General features: G+C 53.9%; 3 protein-coding genes and 1 long non-coding RNA gene across 5 annotated transcripts in view; 2 read left to right on the forward strand and 2 right to left on the reverse strand.

Annotated features, from left to right (window-relative positions):
• The first annotated feature begins 541 nt into the window (after nt 1-541).
• PSMB11 (proteasome subunit beta 11) lies at nt 542-3,408 on the forward strand. Of its 2 annotated transcripts, XM_078334556.1 has the most exons (2): nt 542-1,454; nt 3,271-3,408. In XM_078334556.1, the coding sequence occupies exons 1-2, from the start codon at nt 556-558 to the stop codon at nt 3,278-3,280; spliced, it is 909 nt and encodes a 302-aa protein (XP_078190682.1). In that variant the 5' UTR covers nt 542-555; the 3' UTR covers nt 3,281-3,408. The 2 variants fall into 2 exon arrangements, with proteins under 2 accessions (XP_078190682.1, XP_078190683.1); XM_078334557.1 differs by lacking the exon at nt 3,271-3,408 and having other exon boundaries at nt 542-1,588.
• A 1,374-nt stretch (nt 3,409-4,782) lies between these two features.
• Nucleotides 4,783-15,377, reverse strand: CDH24 (cadherin 24). Its single transcript, XM_078334542.1, has 13 exons — nt 15,241-15,377; nt 13,371-13,692; nt 12,899-13,193; nt 12,591-12,710; nt 12,349-12,516; nt 12,018-12,205; nt 11,360-11,613; nt 10,028-10,164; nt 7,414-7,535; nt 7,221-7,332; nt 6,726-6,974; nt 5,185-6,188; nt 4,783-5,098 (listed from the first exon to the last, which is right to left on the reverse strand). Exons 2-12 carry the CDS (start codon nt 13,569-13,571, stop codon nt 5,689-5,691), a joined length of 2,346 nt encoding a protein of 781 aa, XP_078190668.1. The 5' UTR covers nt 13,572-13,692; nt 15,241-15,377; the 3' UTR covers nt 4,783-5,098; nt 5,185-5,688.
• A 174-nt stretch (nt 15,378-15,551) lies between these two features.
• Nucleotides 15,552-16,433, forward strand: LOC144577370 (uncharacterized). Its single transcript, XR_013521109.1, has 2 exons — nt 15,552-15,725; nt 16,073-16,433. It is a non-coding gene; the product is annotated as an uncharacterized LOC144577370 (long non-coding RNA).
• The window catches only part of ACIN1 (apoptotic chromatin condensation inducer 1), a 36,241-nt gene continuing 27,806 nt past the window's right edge, over nt 16,350-24,784 (reverse strand). Inside the window, 10 exon segments of the mRNA XM_002807207.6 lie at nt 16,350-17,254; nt 18,547-18,647; nt 18,761-19,085; nt 19,331-19,438; nt 19,579-19,686; nt 20,084-20,229; nt 20,565-20,706; nt 21,225-21,377; nt 21,475-21,608; nt 23,073-23,115. Of these exon segments, the coding sequence (XP_002807253.1) occupies nt 16,928-17,254; nt 18,547-18,647; nt 18,761-19,085; nt 19,331-19,438; nt 19,579-19,686; nt 20,084-20,229; nt 20,565-20,706; nt 21,225-21,377; nt 21,475-21,608; nt 23,073-23,115 (1,587 nt within the window). The 3' untranslated portion in view covers nt 16,350-16,927.

Genomic DNA, 24,784 nt, shown 5'->3' on the forward strand with positions numbered 1-24,784 from the left:
CAGTGGGGTTATAGCACTCTGTTCTGACCACATCAGTGCACTGAACTGTCTTTACCTCCTCCTAGGCTGGGAGCCCTCTCAGGCCAGACACAGGGCCTTATCTGTCTCTGCACACCCAGTGCCCCGCACAGAAGGAACGAGGAGCCTAGCCCTGCTTCTTCCACTTGTGCCCACTTTTCTTTGCGTTACCCCAGCCCCCCACCCAACTCCAGATAGTTGGAGGATGACAGACGGGCGACTCTTTGGGTGACTCTCAGATGTGTCACAGGCAGCAGAAGGTGAAGGTCTGACTGCGAGGGCAGCGTCTTCCTAGTGCTGGAGACTCCACAGGCCTCATCCGGTCTCCTTTCAGCTGTCCTCTGAGATGAAGGGGGCTGCTCCATCAGCCAATCCCAAAGCCTGAATTGGGGGTTGAGGAGAAATGAAGCGTCAGCTCACATGCCTTTCTGGCGGTTCTGGCTGTGGCCCAGCTTCTCTGTAGCGTCCCTCCTCCCTAACCAGACCCCAGCCACAAATCCCTGCTCTGCTTCTTCCAAACTTCATTCAGCCCCAGGGATGGCTCTGCAGGATGTGTGCAAGTGGCAGGCCCCTGACACCCAGGGACCATCACCTTACCTGCCTCAGGCCGGCGGCTGGCTTGTGCCCCGAGGCTGTGACCCTCAAACCTTCCTGCAGATCCATGGCCCCAGACTGGCCCATGGCACCACCACCCTGGCCTTCCGCTTCCGTCATGGAGTCATCGCTGCAGCCGACACACGTTCCTCCTGTGGCAGCTACGTGGCGTGTCTGGCCTCATGCAAGGTCATCCCTGTGCACCAGCACCTCCTGGGTACCACCTCTGGCACCTCCGCTGACTGTGCCACCTGGTATCGGGTGCTACAGCGGGAGCTGCGGCTTCGGGAACTGAGGGAGGGTCAGCTGCCCAGTGTGGCCAGTGCTGCCAAGCTCTTGTCAGCCATGATGTCTCGCTACCGGGGACTGGATCTCTGTGTGGCCACTGCCCTGTGTGGCTGGGACCGCTCTGGCCCTACTCTCTTCTACGTCTATAGCGACGGCACCCGCCTGCAGGGGGACATCTTCTCTGTGGGCTCTGGATCTCCCTATGCCTACGGCGTGCTAGACCGCGGCTATCACTACGACATGACCAACCAGGAAGCCTATGCCCTGGCTCGCTGCGCGGTGGCCCACGCCACCCACCGCGATGCCTATTCAGGGGGCTCTGTAGACCTTTTCCATGTTCGGGAGAGTGGATGGGAGCATGTGTCACGCAGTGATGCCTGTGTGCTGTACGTGGAGCTGCAGAAGCTCCTGGAGCCAGAGCCAGAGGAGGAGGCCAGCCACGCCCATCCTGAGCCTGCCACTGCCCACAGAGCTGCAGAAGATAGAGAGCTCTCTATGAGGCCAGGGAAGATGATGCCAGGAGACTCCAGGATGCCAGCAGGGACTGAGACACTGTGAGAAGCAGGACTTGGTTGGGGGTGGTCTAGGCCCTGGGAACAGGTGGGAGGATGGGCAGCTAGGGGAGGGTCCTGCTGGCAGCAGCCTCACAGCATCTGACTCCAACCTGTATGGGTTGCTGGCTTCATTTATTCCAAGTCTCCATCCTTTCATGCCTCCCAGAGCTATTATGGCTCTGCCCAACAAGTTCCTATTGACTCCCAATGGATTGGTCCAGCCTCCTTCTTGGCACCAAGTCCGTCTTTCAGCGAACATTTGCAGCATTCACTGCACGCCAGACGCACGCTAGGTGCTAGACCCTCTTTTCTTGCCGTCTTCTCTGCTTTTTTCCATCATCTCATCCCCAGTTTGTCTTAGTTTCGGTCCTCTGTGTGTCTCAGCTTCAGCGTCTTTGTCTCTTTCTCCTGGTCACTTTGTCAGCATGGTGAGATGGGGCACCCAGGAGGGGAGCAGTCCCTCTCCCAATGAGGTGCAGTGATAGACCCCCTTTGGGTGGTGATGAGCTTGTCTTATCTGCTGTCCTCTGCCTTGACCATAATGACGAGAATGATTATTCCTTTACTGAATGCAGGTCTCATGACAACCCTTTGAGGTAAAAATGAGTCTCACTTTACAGAGTAAGAATCCGGTTCAAAGGGTTATGTGACTTGCCCGGGGTCACACAGTAAGCGGTGGAGATGAGGCTTAGATCCAGGCCTTCCCTCCAGGGCCCATGCTTTTTCAGCACAACTCTCCCTTCCAGGTCTCCGCCCTGCCTTAGGTCTCTTCTCTGAAGGCTCCTGGGGAGGGATTCAAGGGAGAAAGTAGCTGGGCCAAGCCCCTGCCTGGTGGCCAGGGCTGAATGAACCCTGAGGGCCTGGAGGTGTGAGCTCACAGCAGCTGCCCCCCTCCATGATGCACAGGCTCATGTGGCTTTATCTTCCAGGCCAGAAGCCATCCGCCACAGCCCACCCTTGCTCTCCAGCCTTCTGGGCCTGGTGGTGCTGCTGCCAGACTTCCCCTCCTCCTTTCTTCCCTTTGCCGTCTCTTCAGCCTCTCCTTCCTGAGGCTCCCTCTGGAGAATGAAGACAAGAGGGAGGTGGCTGTGCCAGTGGGAACTGTCTGGCTAGCACATCCTCTCCTGCTCCTCCTGTCCCTGCTCCCACTCCCCCGGAAGCCCAGACTTGAAGATACAGACTCACAGCTCCAGGAGAGCCATTGCCCCGTTCTCCCCTGGCCAAATGAGACAGAAAGCACTGTTAACCTACAAGATGGGGCCTGAAGGAAGGGTGCTGAAGTTGCTTTCCTCGCATCCAATGCTAAAGTTCCCAGTCCCAAGAATAACAGCCCCCCTGCCTTCCCTCCTGGACACCCCTCATCCCAGGCTCCAGCCTAGGCCTGAGCCTTAATCTTGTACCCCAGACTAAGCACTCCTCCAGGCAGGAGCTGGCTTGACAGACCTCCAGACTCTGGCGCAGAGTGGGTGATTGGGGATGGAGGAGGAAAGGTCAGGGAGCTCCAGAAGGGAAAACTCCAGAGAGGACACAGTGGAGAGAAATTGTGGTGGATACCACAGAAAGGTGCCCAGTATGGGGGGACTGGCCTTTAAGCCAGGCTCAAGGAATCTGGCCAGTGGCCTCTGCGGTCCCCCTTCTTTACCCCTTGCTCACTCCCCAGCCTCAGGAAAGGAGATGTGGGATTTGGGAACTGCTAACCGGGAGGCAGAGGTCCCAGCAGCCTAGTCCTGGAGGAAGGGTGTGAGGAGGGGCAGCTTTCACACGGGGTTCAAGTGTTTGGACATAAGAGGGTATGTATTCGTGGTTCTGTGTCCAGGTATAGGTGAGTGATACAGGATGGGTGTGTGCAGGCGAGTGTGGCAGCTGAAGCATGTGCAGTTCCTGTGTGCAGAGGCAAGAGACTGAAAGAGAAAGAGCAGCACCTGAAGGAGATCAGCCTCCGAGCGGGACAACTGCCAGGTCTTGTCACTTCTTTTGGGGAGTGGTCCAGAGTAAAGAGGAGGTGGGGGACAGGCTCACCTCACCTGTTCTCTACTTCCTCATCTTCCCAGCCCTATCCTGAACCTCTGGAGAGCTCTTGGGGACAGGCTGCTCTTGCACAGCCCTTGGGCTGTCAGAGGTCCAGGGTTCTAGCCTTCAGTAGAGTAAATGACCTGAATTCCAGCACTGGCACGAGGGTCCTTGTTCTCCCACTTCCTGCTTGTCCTTATCAAGCAGGTGGGGAAGGTGTGAGGGAAGGTATGTTCACATTGAAGCAGCTTTCCCCAGCTACCAGCACCGCACACGTAGAAAGGGGAGTCACAAGGATCTATCCTGCCTCGCCTACTTGTGAGTGCCTCTGGAGCCCTGGAGTTGAGAGACCTGGGTTCTCATGCTGGTTCCTGGGTGGACCCCTTCTCTGGACATTGGGAGATGCTTGCAGTTCCAGCTCAGCTCCCACCCAGTTGACCGCTTCTGTCCCTCAACAGCCTGCCTCCCTGGTCCCTCTCCCTCTTCCTTTGCGATCTGCAAAGACTAAGACCAGGGCCTGCCAGAGAATTAAAGGTGGGAGGGGCAAGCCTAGATTCAGTGTGACCGTCTCATCCTGCTCCACTCTTCCCCGACTTGGCACTACGAGCCCCAGGAAAGGCTGGCTTGCCCCCTGCTGCCTGCCACCCCCATTATTTTCCTAGTCTGGAACCCCCTTCCCCTCTTAGCCTTTTATCCCTCCTGCCCTCTTCTCAGCAGCTCTCACTCTCCACCCTCTACTTCTCCTGCCCACCTTGCCCTCAGGCCAATCCCCGTATCTTTTTTTTTTTGAGATGGCGTCTCCCTCTGTCATCCAGGCTGGAGTGCAGTGGTGTGATCTCAGCTCATTGTAATCACCTCCCAGGTTTAAGCGATTCTCCTGCCTTGGCCTGCTGAGTAGCTGGAACTACAGACATGCTCCACCATGCCTGGCTAATTTTTCTATTTTTAGTAGAGACAGGGTTTCTGCCCTTGGCCAGGCTGGTCTTGAACTCCTGACCTCAAGTGATCCAAACTGCTGGGATTACAGATTGAGCCACCATTCCCGGCTGAATTCCTGTATCTTAATTTCCTTGGACAGTTTGAGACCAACAGCGAACCCAGGAAGTTGGTAGTGTTAGTGGGGCAGAGTTATCATCTCCTTACTCCCTCACGGAATTTAACCGAAGTCCTCCCCTATCTAGAAGGACAGGAAGTAGATTTTTCCCCCCAAGGAGAAAGGAGAATGAACTGAGAGGCAATAGGGCCTCGCCTCCCATCCTTTGGGACAATGAAGATTTGTATAGAAACCTGAGTGCAAAAACAGAAGCGGGCCTCCAGCTTTACAAAATAAAGTGTTTGTTTATTATGAAATTAGAGATGGAGGCCCCTCCCCTTCCTCCCTCTTTCCCCTTCCCCAGCCGCCTCCCCCTTTCCTTCCCCTACTCCCTCAGGGGCCTGGGAAGCACACAAGACATTGGCCATGGCTGGGATGCCCAGGGTAGGCTGACAGCTGGGCAGAGCTCCAGGGAGGCGGCCACACGGGAGGCTGGAGCTCTTGCCCTGGGGGGCGGGCTGGCTCCCTCTCCCAGCTGGAGGCCAGTGGAGCCAGGATGAGGCTGAGGCCATGAGCGATGGATGGAACCATGCGGGCAGGTCTGTAAGAACAGGGGAGCCAGGTTAGAGGCAGTGGGGAGTGGGGGCCTTTGTCCACTGCCTTGACCTACAGTCTAGAGGCACTGACCTGGGGCACAGCATCCCCTGCAGGAGGGTGGGCAGCAGTGGCTGGAAGTTTCTTTTGATTTTGGGATGGACAACAGAAAAAAAACAAAAAGCCAGTCACAGGGACCCAGAGGGAAGGGAGATGTGGGCAGGAGACAGACACAGAGATGTGTGTGGGCAAGGGAGACACAGGGAGACCATGTGCGAGCTTCAGAACTGCAGAGATGAAACAGCCACGGAGGAAGGAAAGGAATCACAGTGAAAAACACAGGGCCAGGGTTAGGGCCACGAAACCCAGGCCCGGACAGAGGAGCTGGAGACAAAAATCCCTGGAGAGAGACACATGGACCGACTCAGGAGGAGGGAGGTAGAGAGCAAGGGCGCTCCGGGGAAGCAAGGAGGGACGCAGGGACAGGGAGGAGGCCTGGGGCCCCTGGGCTGCTGCCGCCCGCCTGGACCCCGTGGGGCTCACTCAGAGGGCCTGTGCCGGCTGCCCCCGCACGGTGGGCCGGGCCAGCGCGGGCGCTCAGGGGGCCGGGGGCTCCTTGGCCCCATACAGCTCGGCCAGGGTGCGGAAGAGCGGACCCCAGTCGTCCAGCGGCTCTGCGGGGCCGGGGATGCCTCCTGCTTCGCTGCCGGAGCCCAGGGAGCTGAGGGAGCCGCAGGAGGAGCCCCGGCCTTCGTAGCCATACACCTGCACCGAGTCGTATGGAGGTACGCTGGGGTCCTCGTCTGCCTCGCGGAGCCGCAGCGCCAGGAGCTGCGCCACGTCGGCGGGGCCGGGGGGCCTGGGCTGGCGCGGCACCCGGCTCCGGGGCAGCACGTCTCGGCGCGCGGGAGGGCCGGGTGCCGGTGGGGCTGCCCCGTCCGGGTTCTGCAGGGCCGTGATGTCGAAGGCCTCGGTGTCCTCCTCGCCGCCGCCCTCGTCGTCGTAGGTGATGATGTTCTCTCGGACGTCCTCCTCCTCCAGTACCATCAGTGCTTCCTGCTTCTGCCGCCGCAGGGCCACGAAGAGCACCACCAGGGCTGCGCGTGAGAGAGCACACGGGCCCTGAGCCCGCAGGGCTGGGAGCAGGCAGCCTGTCTCTATGTGAACAGCCGACCCATCAGGTGACAAAAGCCGTGTGCCTAGGGGCTGACATCTAGCAAACCTTGCTTTGAATTCTGACTTCAGCCCTTACTCGCTGTGTGACCATGGGAAGTTGCCTGACTTCTCCTAAGCCTCAATTTGCCCCTTAGAGTACTTGTGTGGAAAATATATTTACCTCTAAGGGTTGCTGACACGATAAAATGAAATATCACAAGTGATGTGCCCAGCACCATACTTGGCACAGAGTAGGGGGCTCAGTAAACCATTATTATGGCTTGTCATTGTCATTATGGATTGGCAGGTCATGGATAGGGGCCAGAGCTTTTCTCTTGGATGCATCAGGCAGTGGGAACGTCCAGGCATGAGGGTCCTTCAAGCCCTAAGGTGGATTTCAGTATGTCCAGAGGCCTGGTCCTTCTCCACACCCCTGCAGGCCCAATCCCACATCTATGACCCACTGTGGCCTGACTCACCAAGCAGGGCACCCACACAGGTGACGATGGCAAGCAGGGCGCCAGTGCTGAGCCCAGCAGCTGAGAGGTGAGCCTCAGGCCAGCAGGATGCCACAGAGCCGTCAGGCTGGCAGCGGCACACGCTAACAGTCACTGTGGCAGTACTGCGTAGTGCTGGCTGGCCCCAGTCCCACAGTTCTATGGGAACCAAGTAGGGGGCCTGGCGGGGTGGAGCAGGGCGGGAGGGCAGCAGCAGGTTGGCAGAGCCATCTGTGGGAGAGGGAAGGTGCTGAGGCATCTTCTGGGACACCTTCCAGGTAGGGTTGGTCCAGCCCATAGAGCCAGCTTCCCATGGGGAAAGTTTACAAAGAGCCAATGAGTGAGTGTAAATCCACATGCCCCCTTCTGTTGGGTGGAAGGCCCAGGCAGGTGGGGCAGGGGTCAGGCAGGCTGGGCTAGGGATGGAGGAGGAGAGGATGGAGGCAGGTATGCACATGGTTGTAGGAGGCCACCCACCTTGGTTGTCTCGGACAGTAAAGTTGGCATCTGGGCCCAGAGGACCTTGAAAGGAGACATGGCTACTGTTGCCAGCTTCATCTCTGTCCAGGGCCCGGATGACCTGAATCAGCTGGGAGGAAGAAGAGAGGCCTTGTATGGAGTGGGCTGCTGGAGGCCTTGACGTCCCAACCTTTCTGCCTCAGTTGCTCACCTGGCCAGGAGCTGCAGAGTCACACACAAAGGTATCGTAGGGCTCAGCCAGCTGGGGAGCATTGTCATTCTCATCCAGGGTCTGGATGGCCACTTGCACGCGCGAGGCCTGTGCAGAGCTGTCTGAAGCCAGAACACCAAAACATACACACCACACACACACACCACACAGTTTACACATAACATATGTGGTACATGGGCATGGATGCCACATGCAACATATAGCATGCACATAAACACATGAAATATGCATGTAAAATACAGGTAGAAAGCAATGTTGTGGAATGAATGGAAAAATGCCAAGTGCATACAATGTTCACGTAGTACCCAAGATATGTGCAGTACACAATAGACATTCAACAGGAATGCAGCACTCATGATACACATATACAATAACCCACATGCAGGGCACATGCAGCATAAATGAAGGATAGAGGGTGCATACAAATTGCATGCAGACAACAGCCATGAATATACAAACATATTCATACCACATATCCAGTGTACACTCAACGTTTAAAACAAATGCAATGTACATGAAGCAGATGTTTGATATGCACAGTGAATGCAGTGCCACATCCTCCGACGCCCCAGCAACACCCAGAGCCCATAGAATGCATTTTCATGCATAGAGGCCATGCACAGCATCAGTGGAGCGGACAGACAGACAAACAGACACATACACACACACACACCCCATCAGAGGTCTGGGAGGCTGTAGTACAGCAATGAGCATCACTAAGAGTTGACCTTGGGTAGGAAGGAGCTGCATGAGCTACAGGGTGCAGAGCCCAGGCCAGCCTGGGCACCACAGCCAGACACAGACCCCATCCTGACCCATCCCTTCATCAGGTGACTCCCTACCATTACCCTTCGTTGCTTCTCACTGCCAGTGCCATCCAAGAGAGAATGCAAAGTGTGTCCACCTGTCACCTGTCTTAGGCTGAGTCTCCCAATTCCTTTAGTCTTTCCTCTAGGCAGAGGGATAGCTGGCTGTGCCTGGTGAAAGGGGCTGAGGTTGCAGCATGGGCGGGGCAGGCTGAGTGGATCACCTGGCTAAAAGGATTGGGATACCCCAGAGACAGGGTGGGGAGGGTCTACTTCACTGCAGTAAGGGCCCAGAGCGCTGCTAGTTGATGTCTGGGTGGGGGGTAGGAGCAGGATTTGGCAGGAGAATGAGAAGACCGTGACAGGAAACACACACACACACACACACACACACACACACACACACAGCTATGTATATACAAGCAGTCAGAAACATACTGTGGATACACACACACACACACACACAGCCATCCACACAGACATCCATGTAATAACAGATACACATACATTGCCAGATAGTATCTGTGCATAGCTATCTATGCACACAGTTCCATGTATAAAAACATAAACCTAGACACATAGCATTAAACGCATCTGAGAGGCAGTATGGTGGGGATAACAGCTCAGACTCTGCACACTGGCTGGGTCTCACGGCTCCACCACTTAATCTCTATGTGACCTTGGGAAGTTACTTAACTTCTCTTGTGAGTTTCCTTGTTTTAAAATGGGGAAAGAATCATACTTTCCTCATAAAGTTGTGATGATTAAATGGATGAATCCATTTTGAAGATGGAAAGTACCTGATACACAATAAGTAATAAATTATCTGTCCACAAATACCCATGTACACAAAACACAAACAGATACATGTGCATGCCACTGTACATATCCAATCACATACATGCACAGTTAATATAAATATAATTCTGTACACTCAACTGTAAACACATATATATCCATTGCACATATATACCACAAATACATATGTGTGTCTATATACTTTCCCCACATTTGGAATTACACACATTCTTGAGCATATATCCACATGTACACATTTGTATAGCTCTTCACTGACACATTCAGATATCCACACATACAAGGACAACTTTCATAGGCAGTATGAAGACAAAGGGATGGAGGAGCCCCTGGAGCTTAAGCAGGGGTGATAAGGGACTATTCACAGAAGGGGGGTCTCCTTGTCTATTCACAGAGGGAGGTCTCCTTGTCTCTATGGGCTAGGGCCGCCCAGAGGCAGCTGAACCTGCTGCTGGTGACTGATGGGGTAGGAGAGAAGCCCACATGTGGAGCTGGCACTCTTCCCTTTCCTTACGGGTGTCCACTCCCCTACCTTGGGGGATTCCCACAGGGCTTCCAACAGGGCTTCTCTGGGGCAAGGCTGCTGATATGCTCCACTTAGCAACCAGAGGAGGTACTCAGCCCCTTCTGGTCCCCAGCTCCAGCTTGAAGCAGGGGAGGATGGGGTCTGCCAGAACACAGGTTGGGGGCCATGTAAGGTGTGGTTTATTTCTGGTTTGGGGAAAGTCAGGTAAGGGAATAAATTGAGGGTCAGAATGCTCAGGCACACCCACTGTGCCTGCCCAGCCCAGCCTAGGGGACTAGGAGACCAGGAGGCCTGCCCTGCCTGGTAGCAAGGATCCAGGCTAGGACCCAGTAGCCGCACGCTGTCGAGGGTGTGATGGCATTGAGCACCCTTCCCCACCCCCACGCTCAGGGACAGCCCCTCAGCCAGGAGGCTGCTGCCGCCTTGTGGGCCCTGGACTCCTCACCGAGCTCTGTAGCCAGCACAGTGAGGTTGTGCCAGACACGAGCCTCGCGGTCCAGGGGTGCTGCTGTGTGGATGGTGCCTTCTTCCGGCTGGATAGAGAAGCAACGCTCCGGATCCGAATGGGGGAGGATGGAGTATCTGGGGAAGGCAGAGGCATGCTGGGGCTGATCTGGGGCGGGACCACAGCTAGTTCCATCCCCTCCCTCCTTTCTTCCCTCTGTTCACCTTGCTAGACCTCATAGCTCCTCTGGGCGGAGCCATAATTCAGGTTGGAGTCCCTTTAAAAGGCAGATATCCCTGGTAGACCACCACCACTAAACACCTGTCCTAAGACTCAGGGCCACCAGGTTTCATGGAGGCAGGGGGAGAAGACACAGAATGGAGTGAAAGCGGGATAAACAGACCTTGACTTCCAGACTTCTGGGCCCTTTCTGAGAACCAGGTACCTGTGTTTCAGCTCTGCTCTGCCTTGGACTGGCTCTGTGACTTAGGGCAAATCATTTAACCTCTGTTTACTTAACTGACAAATGGGAATGACACTAGCACCTCACTCACAGAGCTGTGACAGGGATGCTGGCTGGGGAGTGGAACAAAGTGGCTGTTCTGCCACTTACCAACTGTGTGACCATTTATGGTTGGCCTCTAAAACGACTGGTGATAAGAACACCTACCTCATAGGGCTGTTGTGAGATTTATTGATTTATTTATTTAGACAGAGTCTCGCTCTGTCACCAGGCTGGAGTGCAGTGGTATGATCTTGGCTCACTGCAACCCCCGCCTCCTGGGTTCAAGTGATTCTCCTGCCTCAGCCTCCCGAGTAGCTGGGACTACAGGCGTGCCACCACGCTCAGCTAATTTTTATATTTTTAGTAGAGATGGGGTTTCGCCATGTTGGCCAGGATGGTCTCGATCTCATGACCTCATGATCCATCCTCCTCGGCCTCTGAAAGTGCTGGCATTACGGGCACGAGCCACTGTGCCTGCCTGTTGTGAGAATTAAATATCAGCAAAGGGGTAAACTGTGAAGCACTTTGGGAGTGATCAATAGAGACCTACTTGTCAGATGAGATTACATCTGCTTGTACTGCCACTGGGAGATGCCACCATCATCTACCCAGAGGGATGTATAGAGGGTTGAGGAGTGGTCAGCCAGGCCCTCCAGCTCTCCCCTGGCACCCACCAGGCCTGTAGATCAGCACCCACCAGCAGCAGGGAGGGAGGCTTTTGCTGGGAGATGAGTGATTTGCTATAAGGTAGGGGGCACATTTACTCATTCTCTGGGTTGGGAATAGCCTGCCATCTGGCTCCCCAGCCCACACCCCAGCTAACCTACCTGATTGGGCTGGCAGGGGAGTCCAGGTCAGCCGCTGAGATCTGGCCTACCAGGGTCCCCGGGGCCTTGTTCTCGGGTACTGTCAGGTAGTAGGCAGCCTGGGTGAAGGCAGGTGGCTCTGGAGCATCTTGTACCACCACACGCACAGAGGCCACGTCCTTGAAGGGTCCTCGCCGCAGATAGGCTGGGTCAATGAGCGTGTTGGTGGCCTCAACACGGAAGGAGTAGGAGTGCCGTCTCTCGAAGTCTAGGGGCTATGGTGATGCAAGAGAGAGAAAAAGCGAGGCATGTGGAAACCAGGGCAGGCCCCAAGCTCTTGGAAGGTGACAAGTCCCCTCCTCACATGCTTGCAGTGAGTGCTCAGTCCTCATGTGAGGAGAGGTGGCACTGGCGGGACAGTGGCCTCAGTGGTCAGGATGCACAGCAGATTACTTAGTAAGTCTAGGTCTGCTCTTAGCTCCATCATAGACTTGTTATATGACCTTGAGCCAGTCACTTTTTCTTTCTAAGCCCTAGGGCCTGATCTGAAAGAAGAGGAAGTGACCCTGACCTCTAAGCTCCAACAGAGGGATCCTGAGTCTGTTCTAGAAGAACAGTTAGGAATGTGGCCTGTGGATGGGCAGGAGGCAGGGCTAAGAGAAAGTGTGAACAGGCGAACCTTGCGGACAGTGAGGAGCCCGTCTTGACCCTGGGAGTCTGTGCTGATGCTGAAGGCCTCAGACCCCTCCCCATCCAGGATGCTGTATGCCATGAGGGCGTTGTCCCCCAGGTCTGGGTCCTGGGCCCGGAGCCGACCCACCAGCGTGCCAGGTCCAGCTGTCTCCACCACGGAGAACTGGTATAGGCCTTGGGGCGGATGGAGGGAGACACCTTTTTAGAGAGGTCCCTAGCCCTCTTCCCTACCCCCCAGCACTTTCTTCTCCCTTCTCCAGACGCTGTAGGAGTAGGGTGGTCAAAGGATGGCTCAGGTGGCAGCAGTGGCCCCTTACTCTGTGGGAACTTGGGGGGGTTGTCGTTGACATCGCTGAGTGTGACAGTCACCGTAGTGCTGCCTGACAGCCCCCCCATGTGGCCGCCCATGTCCTTGGCCTGGATCACCACCAGGAACTCCTCCTGTGTCTCCCGGTCCATGTTGGGGATGGCTGTGCGCACCACTCCTAGGGAGAGATGCTGGGTCAGAAGGTGTCTGTCCCCTTGGCCGCCCCACCAGACTCCCAAGCTCCATCCTCACCTGTCTGGGGGTCCACAGAGAAGAAAGGCAGTCCATCCAGAACAGTGTACACCAGCTTGGCACTGTTCCCATAACTGGGGTCATCGGCATCGTGAGCAGTCACCTGGATCACTGATGTCCCTGTAGGGGATGCCAGCACCCCATTCAGCAGCGACAGGGCAGGATGGGGAAGAGCAGGTGGAGGGGGGGATGCAGATATGAGAGAGGCTGAATTGAAAGGAGCAGTTTCTGGGACATACAAGAAGGGAAGGGGAGGTGAGAGAGCTCCAGAAGATGGGAACTGGGGCATTCAGAGCTGGGGTGCTCACCGACGTTCGACATCTCTGGCACGGTGGCATGGTAGGGCCCAAGGGGAAAAATGGGTGGATTGTCATTGATGTCTTGCACTTTGATGATGAACTCTGAAGGGGGCTCCAGGGGCCGGTTGGAGGCTCGGTCCACGGCTTGGGCCAGTAGCACATATTGTGCTTTCTCCTCCCGGTCAAGGCTCTTGGTAACATGAATATTGCCTGTGGCCTCGTCAATCACAAATACGGTGCCTGCCCCCTCCCCGGTCAACAGGTACTTGGTGCGGCCCTCTCCCCGGTCAACATCCGAGTGCAGCTGCAGGGGTCAGGAGAAGATGGCAGAGGGCTCCAAGTACAGAGAGCGTTAAAGAGTCTAGGTTTGGGTACACTGTTGGGAGTCCCGAGGGACCAAGGTCATAGCAGAAGTGATGAAGTTGCAAGGAAGGGCCTAAGGGCCTCGTGTCAGAGTAGACATAGAAGGGGTTATCCTTACCTTGCCAATGAGGACAGGCTCTGGACCAGCATATTCCTCAATGACAAAGAACTGATTCCAGACCCAGCTCCTTCGAGTCCGCAGCAGAGCAGGCCCTGGGTGTCCCCGGGACCCTGCCCAGGCCTGGGCTGGGGCTGCCAGATGCCCCATGCAGCCCCAGCCACCCAGCCAGGTCAGCAGGAGCCTCACCAGGCCCCACATGTTTAGACTCCAGCCAGGGTTCTGTTCACTGGCCCTTGGTGAGGCTGGGCCAGGCCATGTGGAACATGAGCTGGCTGGGGTGGAAGGGCAGATGCGTTGAGGCTACCCCATGGATCCACACCTGCAGGACAAGCAGCTGCTCAGGGTCAAGGCAACCCCTAGCCCTCCCCCGCCTCCAAATTTAGATGCTGAAGATCAGAACTCCAAAGAGCCGGACACTCTACTGCCCAGAACTCAGACTAAGAGAGCAGAGAGGCTGATCCTTCCTCTACCCAGGCTCTGCCTGTATTCACCTCCAGCCCTCCAAGCTGATAAATCTCTGGTCAGTCAACTCTGAGTAGAGAACTGGGGAGGAACACAGGAGAGGGGATACTGGTAGGGCTTGGAATCCCAAATCTGGTATCTTTCCTCCCAGGTTGGGCATATAGCCAGGTACTGGAGGAGGTGGGGCTACCAGAGAAAAGGGCTTCAAATGAAGGGTTTGGGATTCACGGAGGTGTGGCCTTAAGGTGTCTAGGTTCAGGATGAGATGACAAGGAGTGCAGCCTCAGGCAGGGTTGAGAGCCTGTGAAACTCTCTCTCCCCAAGGGGGAGCCCCACCTCTCCAGGCCCTTCCTCCAGCCCACACTGCCAGCTGCAGTCCTTGAAGGGGAACTGGGCTCATGAGACGGGAGTTGGGAGCCAGAGCTGAAGAGGACACAGGGTGGGGGACAGGGCGAGGTGACGGGGAGGGAGGCTGACCCAGGGGCCAGAGACACAGCGAGACTGAGGGCTAGACTGACTCAGAGACTGACTGTCCAGCAGAGACAGAAATAACTGGATGAGAGATAGAGACAGAACAGTGGCAAGAGACAGAATGAGAGAGACCAGGGTAGCAGCCTGGGTGTCTGAAGGCAGAGGAGTCCTAGGGGCCAGGCTTGGAAATGGATCACCCAGGGCAGTTCCGGTCAGGCAGGGGCAGCCCTCAGCTTCGGGGGTGTCAGGCCAGGCCTGGGGAACTTAATTCTGGAAGAAGGAGCAGGCAGGAGGGGTGGAGGCAGGGAGGAGCCACCGGAAGGGAGCTAGAGAGGGGACCCTTCCCACTGCTCTCCTTTCTCCTCCAGGGGTGGGGGGAACCCCTCAGGTAGCTGTGGGTTCTGCCCCTCCTCCCTCAGAGCAGACACACACCTGACAGTCCCTTTGCTCCCAGGGAAGGGAGAAGCTGGAGGAAAGCTGGGGACCAGAGAGAAGGCGGGATGAGGAGGCGAGAAGGAAGGGTATAGAGGAGTGGGAAACAGGATAGCGGGAAGAGGAGAGGAGATGGATGGAAAGGGGGAGGGAAAGCAGAACAAGAAAGAGAAAAAAGGAAAGGGAGAAAGGCAGAGAAAGAAAAAGGCAAAGAGGGAGAGGAGATGAAAAAAGACAGGACAAGAGGGAGAAGGAAGGGTTGGGAGATAGGGAAGGGATAAGGAAGGCAAACAGGCAGAGACGGAAGGGTGAAGAGAAATCGAGAGAGGAAAGAGGGAGAGAGGTGCCAGGGGAGAAGAGAAAGAGGCAGAGCGCGGGAGAAGGGAGCCGGCAGCAGGCTCCCAGCCACAGAGCGCACCGCTCCGAAGACCCCCGCAGGCTGCGGGCCCCCTGCTACCCCTCCGCGGATTCCCGATCCCCGCTCCCGGGCAGGCGCCCTTACCTGGCACTGCCGAGGGGCCCCGGCCGGCGGGGAGCGCTCCCGCCCGCCCCCGTCGCCGGGTCCCGGGGGCGCAGCCCCAAGCCGAACGGAGCGGGCGCCGCGGCTCCGCTGCAGGTCTGAGCGGCCCCGGCGAGAACAAGGGAGCGAGACAGAGGGGGCGGGGGACGGAGGCTCCGCCTGCGGAGGAGCGAGGCGGCTCCGCGCCGCGCGGGAGAGGAGAGCCCAGCCTCCGACCCTCCCCGGCCAGCCGGGCCCGCACGGCGGGGGCGGGGGCGGAGGCGGCGCCGCGCGTCCGCCCCCTCGGCGCTCCCGAGCTGCGGGGCGCATACAGATGCGGCTCCCCTCCCGGGCCAGGCCCGCAGCGCCCGGCAGGGCACCCAGGCGGGAGGACGTCCAGGCCATTTCTGAAGAGCTGGTGTGGCGGGTGCACCCGGGAGCGCGAAGCGGCCAGCCAGCTCGGACAAGGGAAAGCGCGCGGTGGTGAGGTGGGAAATTGAGCCCACTGCGGAGAGGCCGGTCTCCGGGCTCCTGCTGGCTTTTGGGACTGGTGTGGAATCCCAGCTGCAACGCGGCGGCGTTTTGGGAGCCCGTGCAGAGCACGGTAGCGGGTCAGCTTGGGGACACTTAAGGACAGCAGAAGGGTCTAGAGAGTACGCGGCCCGGGGACAGAAGCACGACATCGGCGGGAGGGCGTAGGTGTGGAGCGGAGCCCTTTTTGGGAAGCTCGGTCAGAGGCCAACAGAGCGAGGAGCTGCCGCCCCCTTGTGGCAGTTGTTGGAAGCACCAAGGTGGGCAGGCAGTTGACCAAATCCCCAATTCTAACCGTGCACAGGTCTAGGAACCAGAAGAGGACCCACCCTCCTAGCCCTGCTGCGCTGCCGCCACGGACACAGGCTGCTCCATTTCCCAGTGGGGCTTTCCCAAATGAGGAAGGTCCACAGCTTTGAGCTCATCAGGGCCAAGGCAGGGATGGAAAACGATGGGAAGTCCCTGCTTCAGGAAGCAGTAAAGCCTAAAGGAATACACGGAATGCAAGCAACTCCTATTCCATGCTAGAGATGCTGTTCAGTGTTGTTTCTTACCCTGCCCAACGAAAGCCATTCACACAGTTTAAAACTAAGTCAGATTTTTATTTGTTTTCATAGACCACATCATTTAATAATAAAAAAAATAAAAATAAAAATTGAACAAAAGGAAAAGGTGGATATAAAGTGGAACCTGTGGGAAAGAGGCAAGGGCTGCAGGACTGAAGAGACTGGGAACTGCAGGGGCCCTGGGACTCAGGAGGAGATGCTGATTCAGCTCATAGGTGACCCAGTCCTGGCCCCGGCTGTTCCCAAGAGAAGGCTGTGAGTACCCAGGGAGGTGGTAAGCAGGATGGAGGAAAAATCAGAGGACTAGGGCACCTGGCTGTTCCCCATCTCCGGCCAACCACCTCCTTGCCTAACCTAGCTCTTGCCTCTCAGACTTAATGGGAAATGAGAGGGGTGGGCTAAGTCCCAAGAGATAGGTTAAGGTGGTATGTTTGGGGGGGAAAGGATGGCCACTGTTTCATTTGGTATGTGTGCAAGGACAGGTGGTGTGAAAGATTCTTGGCTCCAGGGTGGTGGAGACTGTACCTATCCATCTGTGGCCATAACCCCCTGGGGCCAAGTGGCTGGTACCTGCAGCTCTAGTGTTTTCCCAGCTAGCGGCGCCCACCCCGGTCCCGCACAGGTGTGCTCCGACTCCGGCTTCTGCTATGTCGCTTGGTGTCCCTGCGATCCCTTTCCCTGCCTCGTTCTCGGTCCCTTTCCCTATCCCGATCTCTGTCCCCCCTGTCCCTCTCCCTTTCTCTCTCTCTCTCCCGGTCCCTCTCCCGACTGTGCTCCCGACGTTTTTCTCGCTCCAGCTGTCGGTTCCGTTCCCGCTCGGCTTCCTTCTCCCGCTCCTTTTGCTCTTCTTCTTCTTGCTCCTTTCGCCGTTTCTCCCGCTCCTTGGCCCGTTCAGCCCGCTCTGCCTCCTTCTGAACGATCTGTAGCCAGATAGGAAAGGCAGAGAGTAGGCAGCTCAGTCCTGGTCACAGCCTCCATTTGTGCCTGGATCCCGCCTCCTAGCTCAGGGTCAGCTTTTCAGTTAAGCAGGAAAGGGTCGGAGGCTCAGCAACTGCATGTCTTTCTTGAAGCACATCTTCCCCTCCAGTTTCAGCCTTTTTTTTTTTTCTTTCCAATGAGACAGAGTCTCACTCTGTCACCCAGACTGGAGTGCAGTGGTGCTTGCTATCTTGGCTCACTAGAGCCGTCGCCTCCCAGGTTAAAATGATTCTCCTGCCTCAGCCTCCCTAGTAGCTGGGATTACACGTGTCTGCCACGATGTCCCACTACATTTTTGTATTTTTAGCAGAGACAGAGTTTTACCATGTTGGTCAGGCTGGTCTTGAACTCCTGACCTTAGGTAATCTACCCAACTCAGCCTCCCAAAGTGCTGGGACTACAGGTGTGAGCCACCACGCCTGGCTAAGTTTCAAATTTTACAGATGACAGGTACTGGGGCACCATCCATGCCTGGCCTTTGGTATTTCCCTAGCTCCCTACCGTCAGCATAGATGTGAACAAATCTTTTTTGAGTAGCATAAGCCTAAAATTCCCAAAGGCTCATTACTAAGAAACTAAATTAAAAATGCAAAAACTCTTAAAATTAAAAGGCAGAGAAATAAATGAGTTTATAAAACACAATTTCTCAGATAACTAAAATCAAGTTTTTTTTTTTTTTTTGAGACAGTTTTGCTCTTGTTGCCCATGCTGGAATGCAGTGGCGGAATCTTGGCTCACTGCAACCTCTTCCAGGTTCAAGCGTTTCTCCTCCTTACCCTCCCAAGTAGCTAGGATTACAGGCACCTGCCGCCACACCTGGCTAATTTTTGTATTTTTAGTGGAGATGGGGTTTTACCATGTTGGCCAAGCTGGTCTTGAACTCCTGACCTAAGGTGATCTGTCTGCCTCAGCCTCCCAAAGTGCTGGGATTACAGGTGTGAGCTACCCACAGCCTAAAATCAACTTCTAATAAGCTTGGTTGGCACAGCCGGCTTCCCAAACATGCACAAACCTCAGTTGTTGTCTGTGTGTCCATCTTCACCTTCCTGGGTCTGGTTTCTCTATGGCATACCAATCAACTCAAAGCTGCCTTTTCGTAATGCCTAGTTTTTTCCCCTTGAGCCTAAATCTATTAAGTACCTGGAATGACTCACTCTCGAAGTCACGACTCTTCCCTCACCCTGGTCTCAAGCCTCAGTGCCACTCTGAGAAGGGCACGAAAAAGAGCACTCACCTGGCTGTCAGTCAGTGGGAGCCAATAGATGCAGGGAGCTGCCTTGGTCTTTCGGAAAAGGTCGTCCAGCAGCTTGGCAGGTGGTTCCTCCTGGGCTTTCTCTGAGGTGGAAAACAGTGAACCAGGTTTGACCCATCTGACCCTCTGTCCCATCCCATCTGGGTCTCTTTCCCACCTACCAGTGGGCATGGGTACCCCATGACTAAGTACCTACCTTTCTTCTCACTCTTCTTTTCTTTAGACTTTGCACGTTCCTTGCGGCGGCGGTCACGGGACCTTGATCGGGAACGGGGCTCTTCTCGAACTTTGTCCCGATCCCATTCTCGCTCTGATCGAGTCCGCTCCCGCCGCTCCATTTCCCGTTCCCGCTCTGCCCACTGTTCCCGAACTGCCCGCTCCTGCTCCCGCTGCTCTGCCCGCGGGTGCTGTGGTGGCTGGACCGGGGGTGGGGGTGGCGGGTGCAGGGGCCGTGGTATTCCCTGATCCTCTGTCTTAGTTTCAGAGGGACGGTCCACCAAGAGGCCTCGGTGATAATCCAGCTGTGGGGAGAGAAGGGACAACGACGGTCAGGATAGAGACGGTATCACTCTCACTGAAGGAGCCCAGGTACCAGGGGTACAGACACTTTGAAGCCCCATGGTACAGTTAACAGAACCAAAGCTGGGGAGGAAGAGGAAACAACAGAATCTGAGACTGCAGGTCTGGCAAGGATCTCAGATGAAATCTAGCAGACAATGGCTTCCCTGCCCCTCCCTCCCCTCCTTCCTTTCCCTAGGTTTCTTACCTCATCTTGCTCAGCATAGTCAGCACAAAGGAATTTGGGATTGGACTGGGGCCATTTGACCCCATGCAGAGCTGTTCGAGTGGCAACAGCTTCCTCTACTGTTGAGTACTGGTGGAGGAAGGGAGAAGGCGGAGGGTCACAGTATGTCTGCAACCCTCTTCACTTGCTGCAACACCCTTAAACTTGCCCACATTGGTCACAAAAGGAAATATATGCCATGACTTATAGAATCAGCTTCTTCCCCTCACCGTTACAAAGCAATGAGATTTGATTTTGTCAATCCAGAAGGCCTCTTCCACCAAGGTTCCTGTGCGCCCCAACAACTCCTTTAGCTGGCCTAAAGTGAAAGGACGGACCTGCCAAAGAAAATAGACTTTCAGGGTCTTGAAAAAGGCAGACCACCTGTATAGTCAGTCTTCAGATTTCCCGAGCTACTGTCACAGGAGTGTAGTTTCAAGGTCTGGATGAGGGCAGAGAGTTTAGAAAGCTTGCGGTATTACGTGAGAAGAGTGGTGGCACTAATTGCGACACTGTATGTTAGACCCTCTGCAAGCTCAAAATAACCCTGCAGGGCGACAACTTTTTTCCCCCTCATTTTTAGATAGTTAAGTAGGTTAAGTAACTCACTCAAGATCAGTGAGTAACTTAATCTACTGGTAGACCAGTTCAACTATGAGTGGAACCCAGGAAGCATAAGCCCAAAGCTCAAACTTAACCACTAAGCAGGGTGGGATGTGAGAAACAATGACTTACCAAATTGGAGATATGGACAATGTTGCTAATCTTGCCCCGGGGTGGGGAGGGCACCTGGGCAGTTCGGACTGGGTCATCAATGGTAATGGAAACTCCAGACTTCTGCTGGCTAATGGAACGTCGAGTTAAGGTATCTCCTAAAGTCACTATCAAGGAGACCACAAGAACAGCTTTTGGTAGGAAGCAATACTGGCTCTTTCACCTTCAGAATGACTCTCAGGGTTCCCTTTCTTTTATACTAAGCAGCCACTCCTTCAATCTGCAAAGTACTGCACTAGGCTGACCTCATCATGGAGATTCAAAGATTAAACAGAGCCAAATCTGGCCCTCAAGTAGCTTATTTAATATGTAGGAGGAAGAGATGATATTAAAAAATATATATAATAAAAGGTCGGGAACATTAAATGCTTTAAGCGATCCAAATGAGGTGCTCTGAGATTTGAGGAGCTTTGTTACATTTCTCTCACAATGTGTCACTCACCTTTCTTTACTTCATGCTCTGCAGGTGGGGGCAAGGCCACCTCTACTGACACCTGGGGAGGCACAGGAGGTTCTGCTTCAGGTTCCTTCTCTTCTTCTTCTTCTTCCCTCTGCCCATTCTCCTGGCCCTCTGCAGGTACTACCTATCAAGGTGTCAGAGAACAGAGCAAGTCTGTCAACACCACACTGGCATTTCAGCCTCTGGTTCCCTGGTCAGAGTAGTAGGAGTCAACCTAGTACGTTCCTTCTACTAGCGGTATGTTATCCAGCTCACCTCTACCAGATCCTGGGACTGTTAGTGCCTCAACTTTGCCCTGAGAAAAACTAAGGCAGGAGTTGGTAAATTTTTTCTGTAGAGCAAAGTAGTACTTCAGGTTTTGCAGGCCACACGGTCTGCTGCAACTACTCATCTCCGGTGATGCTGTAGCAAACAAACAGCCACAGATAAAAGTGAATCAATTGGTGTGGCTGTGTCCCAATAAAACTTTATTTACAACAGGCAGCTAGCTGGATTTGGTAGTCTGATGTCTGAAAGTGTCAATCAACCCAACCCTCTGCACAGACAGGGAAGTCCCTCTGAAGACTTTATCTCAGCTCCTCAGCTGGCTGCTCTGCATCTGTCATCCCCTCCTTCCCCAACACTGGGGTGCAGAAGCCTTACCTGAGTGACCGTCCGGCATATTTTCAGCCCCTTGTCATGGGTCCCATCATCGCCATTACGCTCTGTCTCATCCTCAGAGATGCGAGAGTCATCAGCATGAAGATCCACAACAGCCTCCTGCCCCGCCAGGGGTTTGATGTCGGGGATGAGGCTCTGGGACACAGATACCCCCCACCCCGTTATACTGGGCCCATGTCTACTCCCACCTTAACAGGTCTCATCCTCCCTTCCCTGGCTCCTCCCACCTCACCTTGAGTGATTCAGTGGTGATACTGATGGAAGGTTTCTTCTGTGTGGTGGCTGTGCTGGCTCCCCAACGTCGTTTCCGACCAGGCTGGCCCCCCTCTGTGTCACTGTTTCCAGCTGGCACCCCCTTGGTAGCTGCTGTCCCCAAGAAATAGACCCAACAGTTAGATGATCTCAGGACCTCTGCTGGTTCAAACCATAATACCTACGGTTTACCTTTGGAGTTTTGGTAAAAGGTTAACTTAAATCATATTTGGAGGCCAAGCGCAGTGGCTCATGCCTGTAATCCTAGCACTTTGGGAGGCTGAGGCAGACAGATCAGGAGGTCAGGAGCTAGAGACCAGCCTGACCAACATGGTAAAACCCCATCTCTACTAAAAATACAAAAATTAGCTGGGCTTGGTGGCATGCCCCTGTAATCCCAGATACTCAGGAGGCTGAGGCAGGAGAATCGCCTGAACCCGAGAGGTAAAGGTTGCAGTGAGCCCAGATTGTGCCACTGCACTACAGCCTGGGCAACAGAGGGAGACTGTTTAAAATAATAATAATAATAATAATAAATAAATCACACTTCGGAACTGGGGAAACCATGGTTTCAGACTATCAACACTAAAAGGGCCGGGCTCCCTTCCTGATAGAAAGTACTGATCTAAAAGCAGTTAAGGGAGGGGTAACTAGTTTGATGAGCAGTTTAAATTTTTAATGGTAGACACCAGTATCTTAAGTAGTGGGGAAGAAAAACTGAGAAAGACATGTAAATGCATAAGAAACAAGAACACTATGCAATATTAACATCTAAGATCACGATGAGATCTGATCTTTAATTTTCACACTGCAGATTCATATTTAAGTTATAAACATCTATTATATGTTTGTAATCTAGAGTTCCTCATTAGGGAAAATGTTAAAATTGTCATTGTTTGAGGTGTGGAGCACTTTGATTTCCTCGGGTGCCCTCTCTTAGAATGATGCATAAACTGCTGTTGGTGTGGTGGCTCATGCCTGTAATCCCAGCACTTTGGGAGACTGAGAAGAGCATGGCTAACATGGTGAAACCCTGTATCTAATAAAGATACAAAAAATTAGCTGGGCATGGTGGCAGACCCCTGTAATCCTAGCTACTTGGGAGGCTGAGGCAGGAGAATCGCTTGAACACAGGAGGTGGAGGTTGCAGTGAGCCAGGATCACGTCACTGCAGTCTAGCTTGAGTGACAGGGCAAGATTCTATCAATTAAAAAAAAAAAAAAAAAAAAAAAGCATAAACTGCTAAGCATTATACAGGAGTGTCTGAAACTCACTCCTTGTTGAGTATTCAGATTTCTGAAAGAATAAATGCCACGAAGGCTAAATGGGACATGGTCTGGGACACCTTACAGTGTATCTCATTAAAACCTTGACTGGGGAAATACAATGGGAACTGTCTAAAGTTTTGAATTTCAAAATGCAACCCTACAAAGAAAAGAATTCAGATTTGCTAGGCACAATGGGTGGGGCAAGAGGGAGTGGTCCAAGAATACCATTGAGAATGAAAATCTGATTCTCAATGAATGCTGATTCTTACGGTATTCCTGACTTTTAGCAGGGATTTGGGGATAGACTTACAGACAACGGAGATCTTCCTCTTGAATGATTTGGGCAGCGAGCTCTGTATAAAGAAAAAAAGGGGGGGAAAAAGAGAAAGAGAGACACCCCACAGAGAGGGGGGAAGGAGGTTAGATGGGGCAGTCTTAGCATAGCCTCCAAAGACAGAGAAAGAGAAAGAGAGAGAGAGAGAGAGAGAGAGAGAGAGAGAGAGAGAGACAGAGAGAGAGAGACACAGAGACAGACAGAGACCAAAACAGAAGCGGCAAACGGCAAAAACGAAGTAGAATCAATGCAAGTTAGAGAAAAAAATAAAACTAAACATCAGAGCAGGGAAAAGTCATCTACTCCATATCGCACCTGTGTATTAGCTTAACCAGAAATAAGCTGGAAGAGGAATTCAGTAGTCTCTCAGCACCTTAAAGATGTTGGGCATGCCCTCTCTTTCACTGTCTGAGTAGAGAGGACACCAAGCCAAACAAACTGTGCCCCAAACAGGGCATTTAGCTCTCCCAGGTCCTTCCTTGTTAACTTGAGGAAACAAGGAAAACCAACTTTGGATGGTAACTTCAACAAGGTAACCTTCCTTTCTTCAATGGCCAGACAATGGCTTTGAGATGCTTGGACAGCAGACTGTCATGTCAAGACTGCCCAGACCCCATCACACCGTGGAAAAGGGCAGCACCAGACTCAGTGGAGATGAGGATCTTAAGCCAAGTGCTAGCAGAAAGAACTTAAAGGTGTCTTTGGTAAAGGAAGGTTTTAACAAAGGGCAGACTGTGCCCAAGGAGATTCTTAGGCTTTCCAGCCACACAGGGAGCTCCAGCAGAGTCTTACTTCCTCTCCAACCAGGGCTCAAGCCTTAGGGGCTCTGCCAAGGACCAGAAGACATCTTTGGGACAAGTTTCTGTCCCACTCAGTGGGTGAAAGATGAAAGACTATGGAGGTGGGTAAAAAAAAAAAAAAGCAAGAGAAAAAGAGAACAGAGTATTTTTAAATGTAGGTGCTTATTTCTGGAAAAACTAAGACTACTCTACCACTCTTCTAAAGGGTAGGGCAGAAACCTTGTGATGAAATCCTTTTCCCCATCCACCCCCACCCCCAGCCCCATTTGTCATCTAACCAAGTCTCCTTGGTCTCTTTAAGGACCAGCCTGACCCCTAGCCAGGCCACTCTGGATGGGTAAGTTAGTGAGGAAAAAAAAAAGTCTTAATTAAAACAGGAAAAACATGAATCAAATAAATAAATAAATAAATCAAAAAAAATAAAGATATAGAAAAAATTAAAGAGATTTAAAAAAAAGAAGAAGAAGAAAATAAAGAAGAAAATAAACTAGGAATATGACAAATGTTCCAGGTACCATCTCACACCTGGGATCTTCAGTTCAGCCAATCGCACCTCACTGTGTACTGTATCTAGTCAACCGCCGGTCCAATCAGAATGAGCCCTCCCTGCTAGGCGCTGTGCAATTGGTGGGGGGTTGGGTTGGCAAAAAAGGTGGGCGCACGGCGTGGTAGTCAGCACGGCACTGCCAGAGTCCTCCCAGGGGCGCAGGGGGGGCGGGAGGGAAACGTGTGGGGGGACGCTGCCCAGTTTCCATGATGTCAAGACAGTTCACTGGCGGTGGCCAGGCTCAGCGAGGGATAGAGGGGGGAAAGGGGCAGAGATATCAGTCCTGGCCCTGTAGGGACATCATCTTGCAGTCCCTGATGAGATGGCCTGTGAGTAGCAGG

Source organism: Callithrix jacchus, chromosome 8 (genome assembly GCF_049354715.1).
Source record: "Callithrix jacchus isolate 240 chromosome 8, calJac240_pri, whole genome shotgun sequence".
NCBI lineage: Eukaryota > Metazoa > Chordata > Mammalia > Primates > Cebidae > Callithrix > Callithrix jacchus.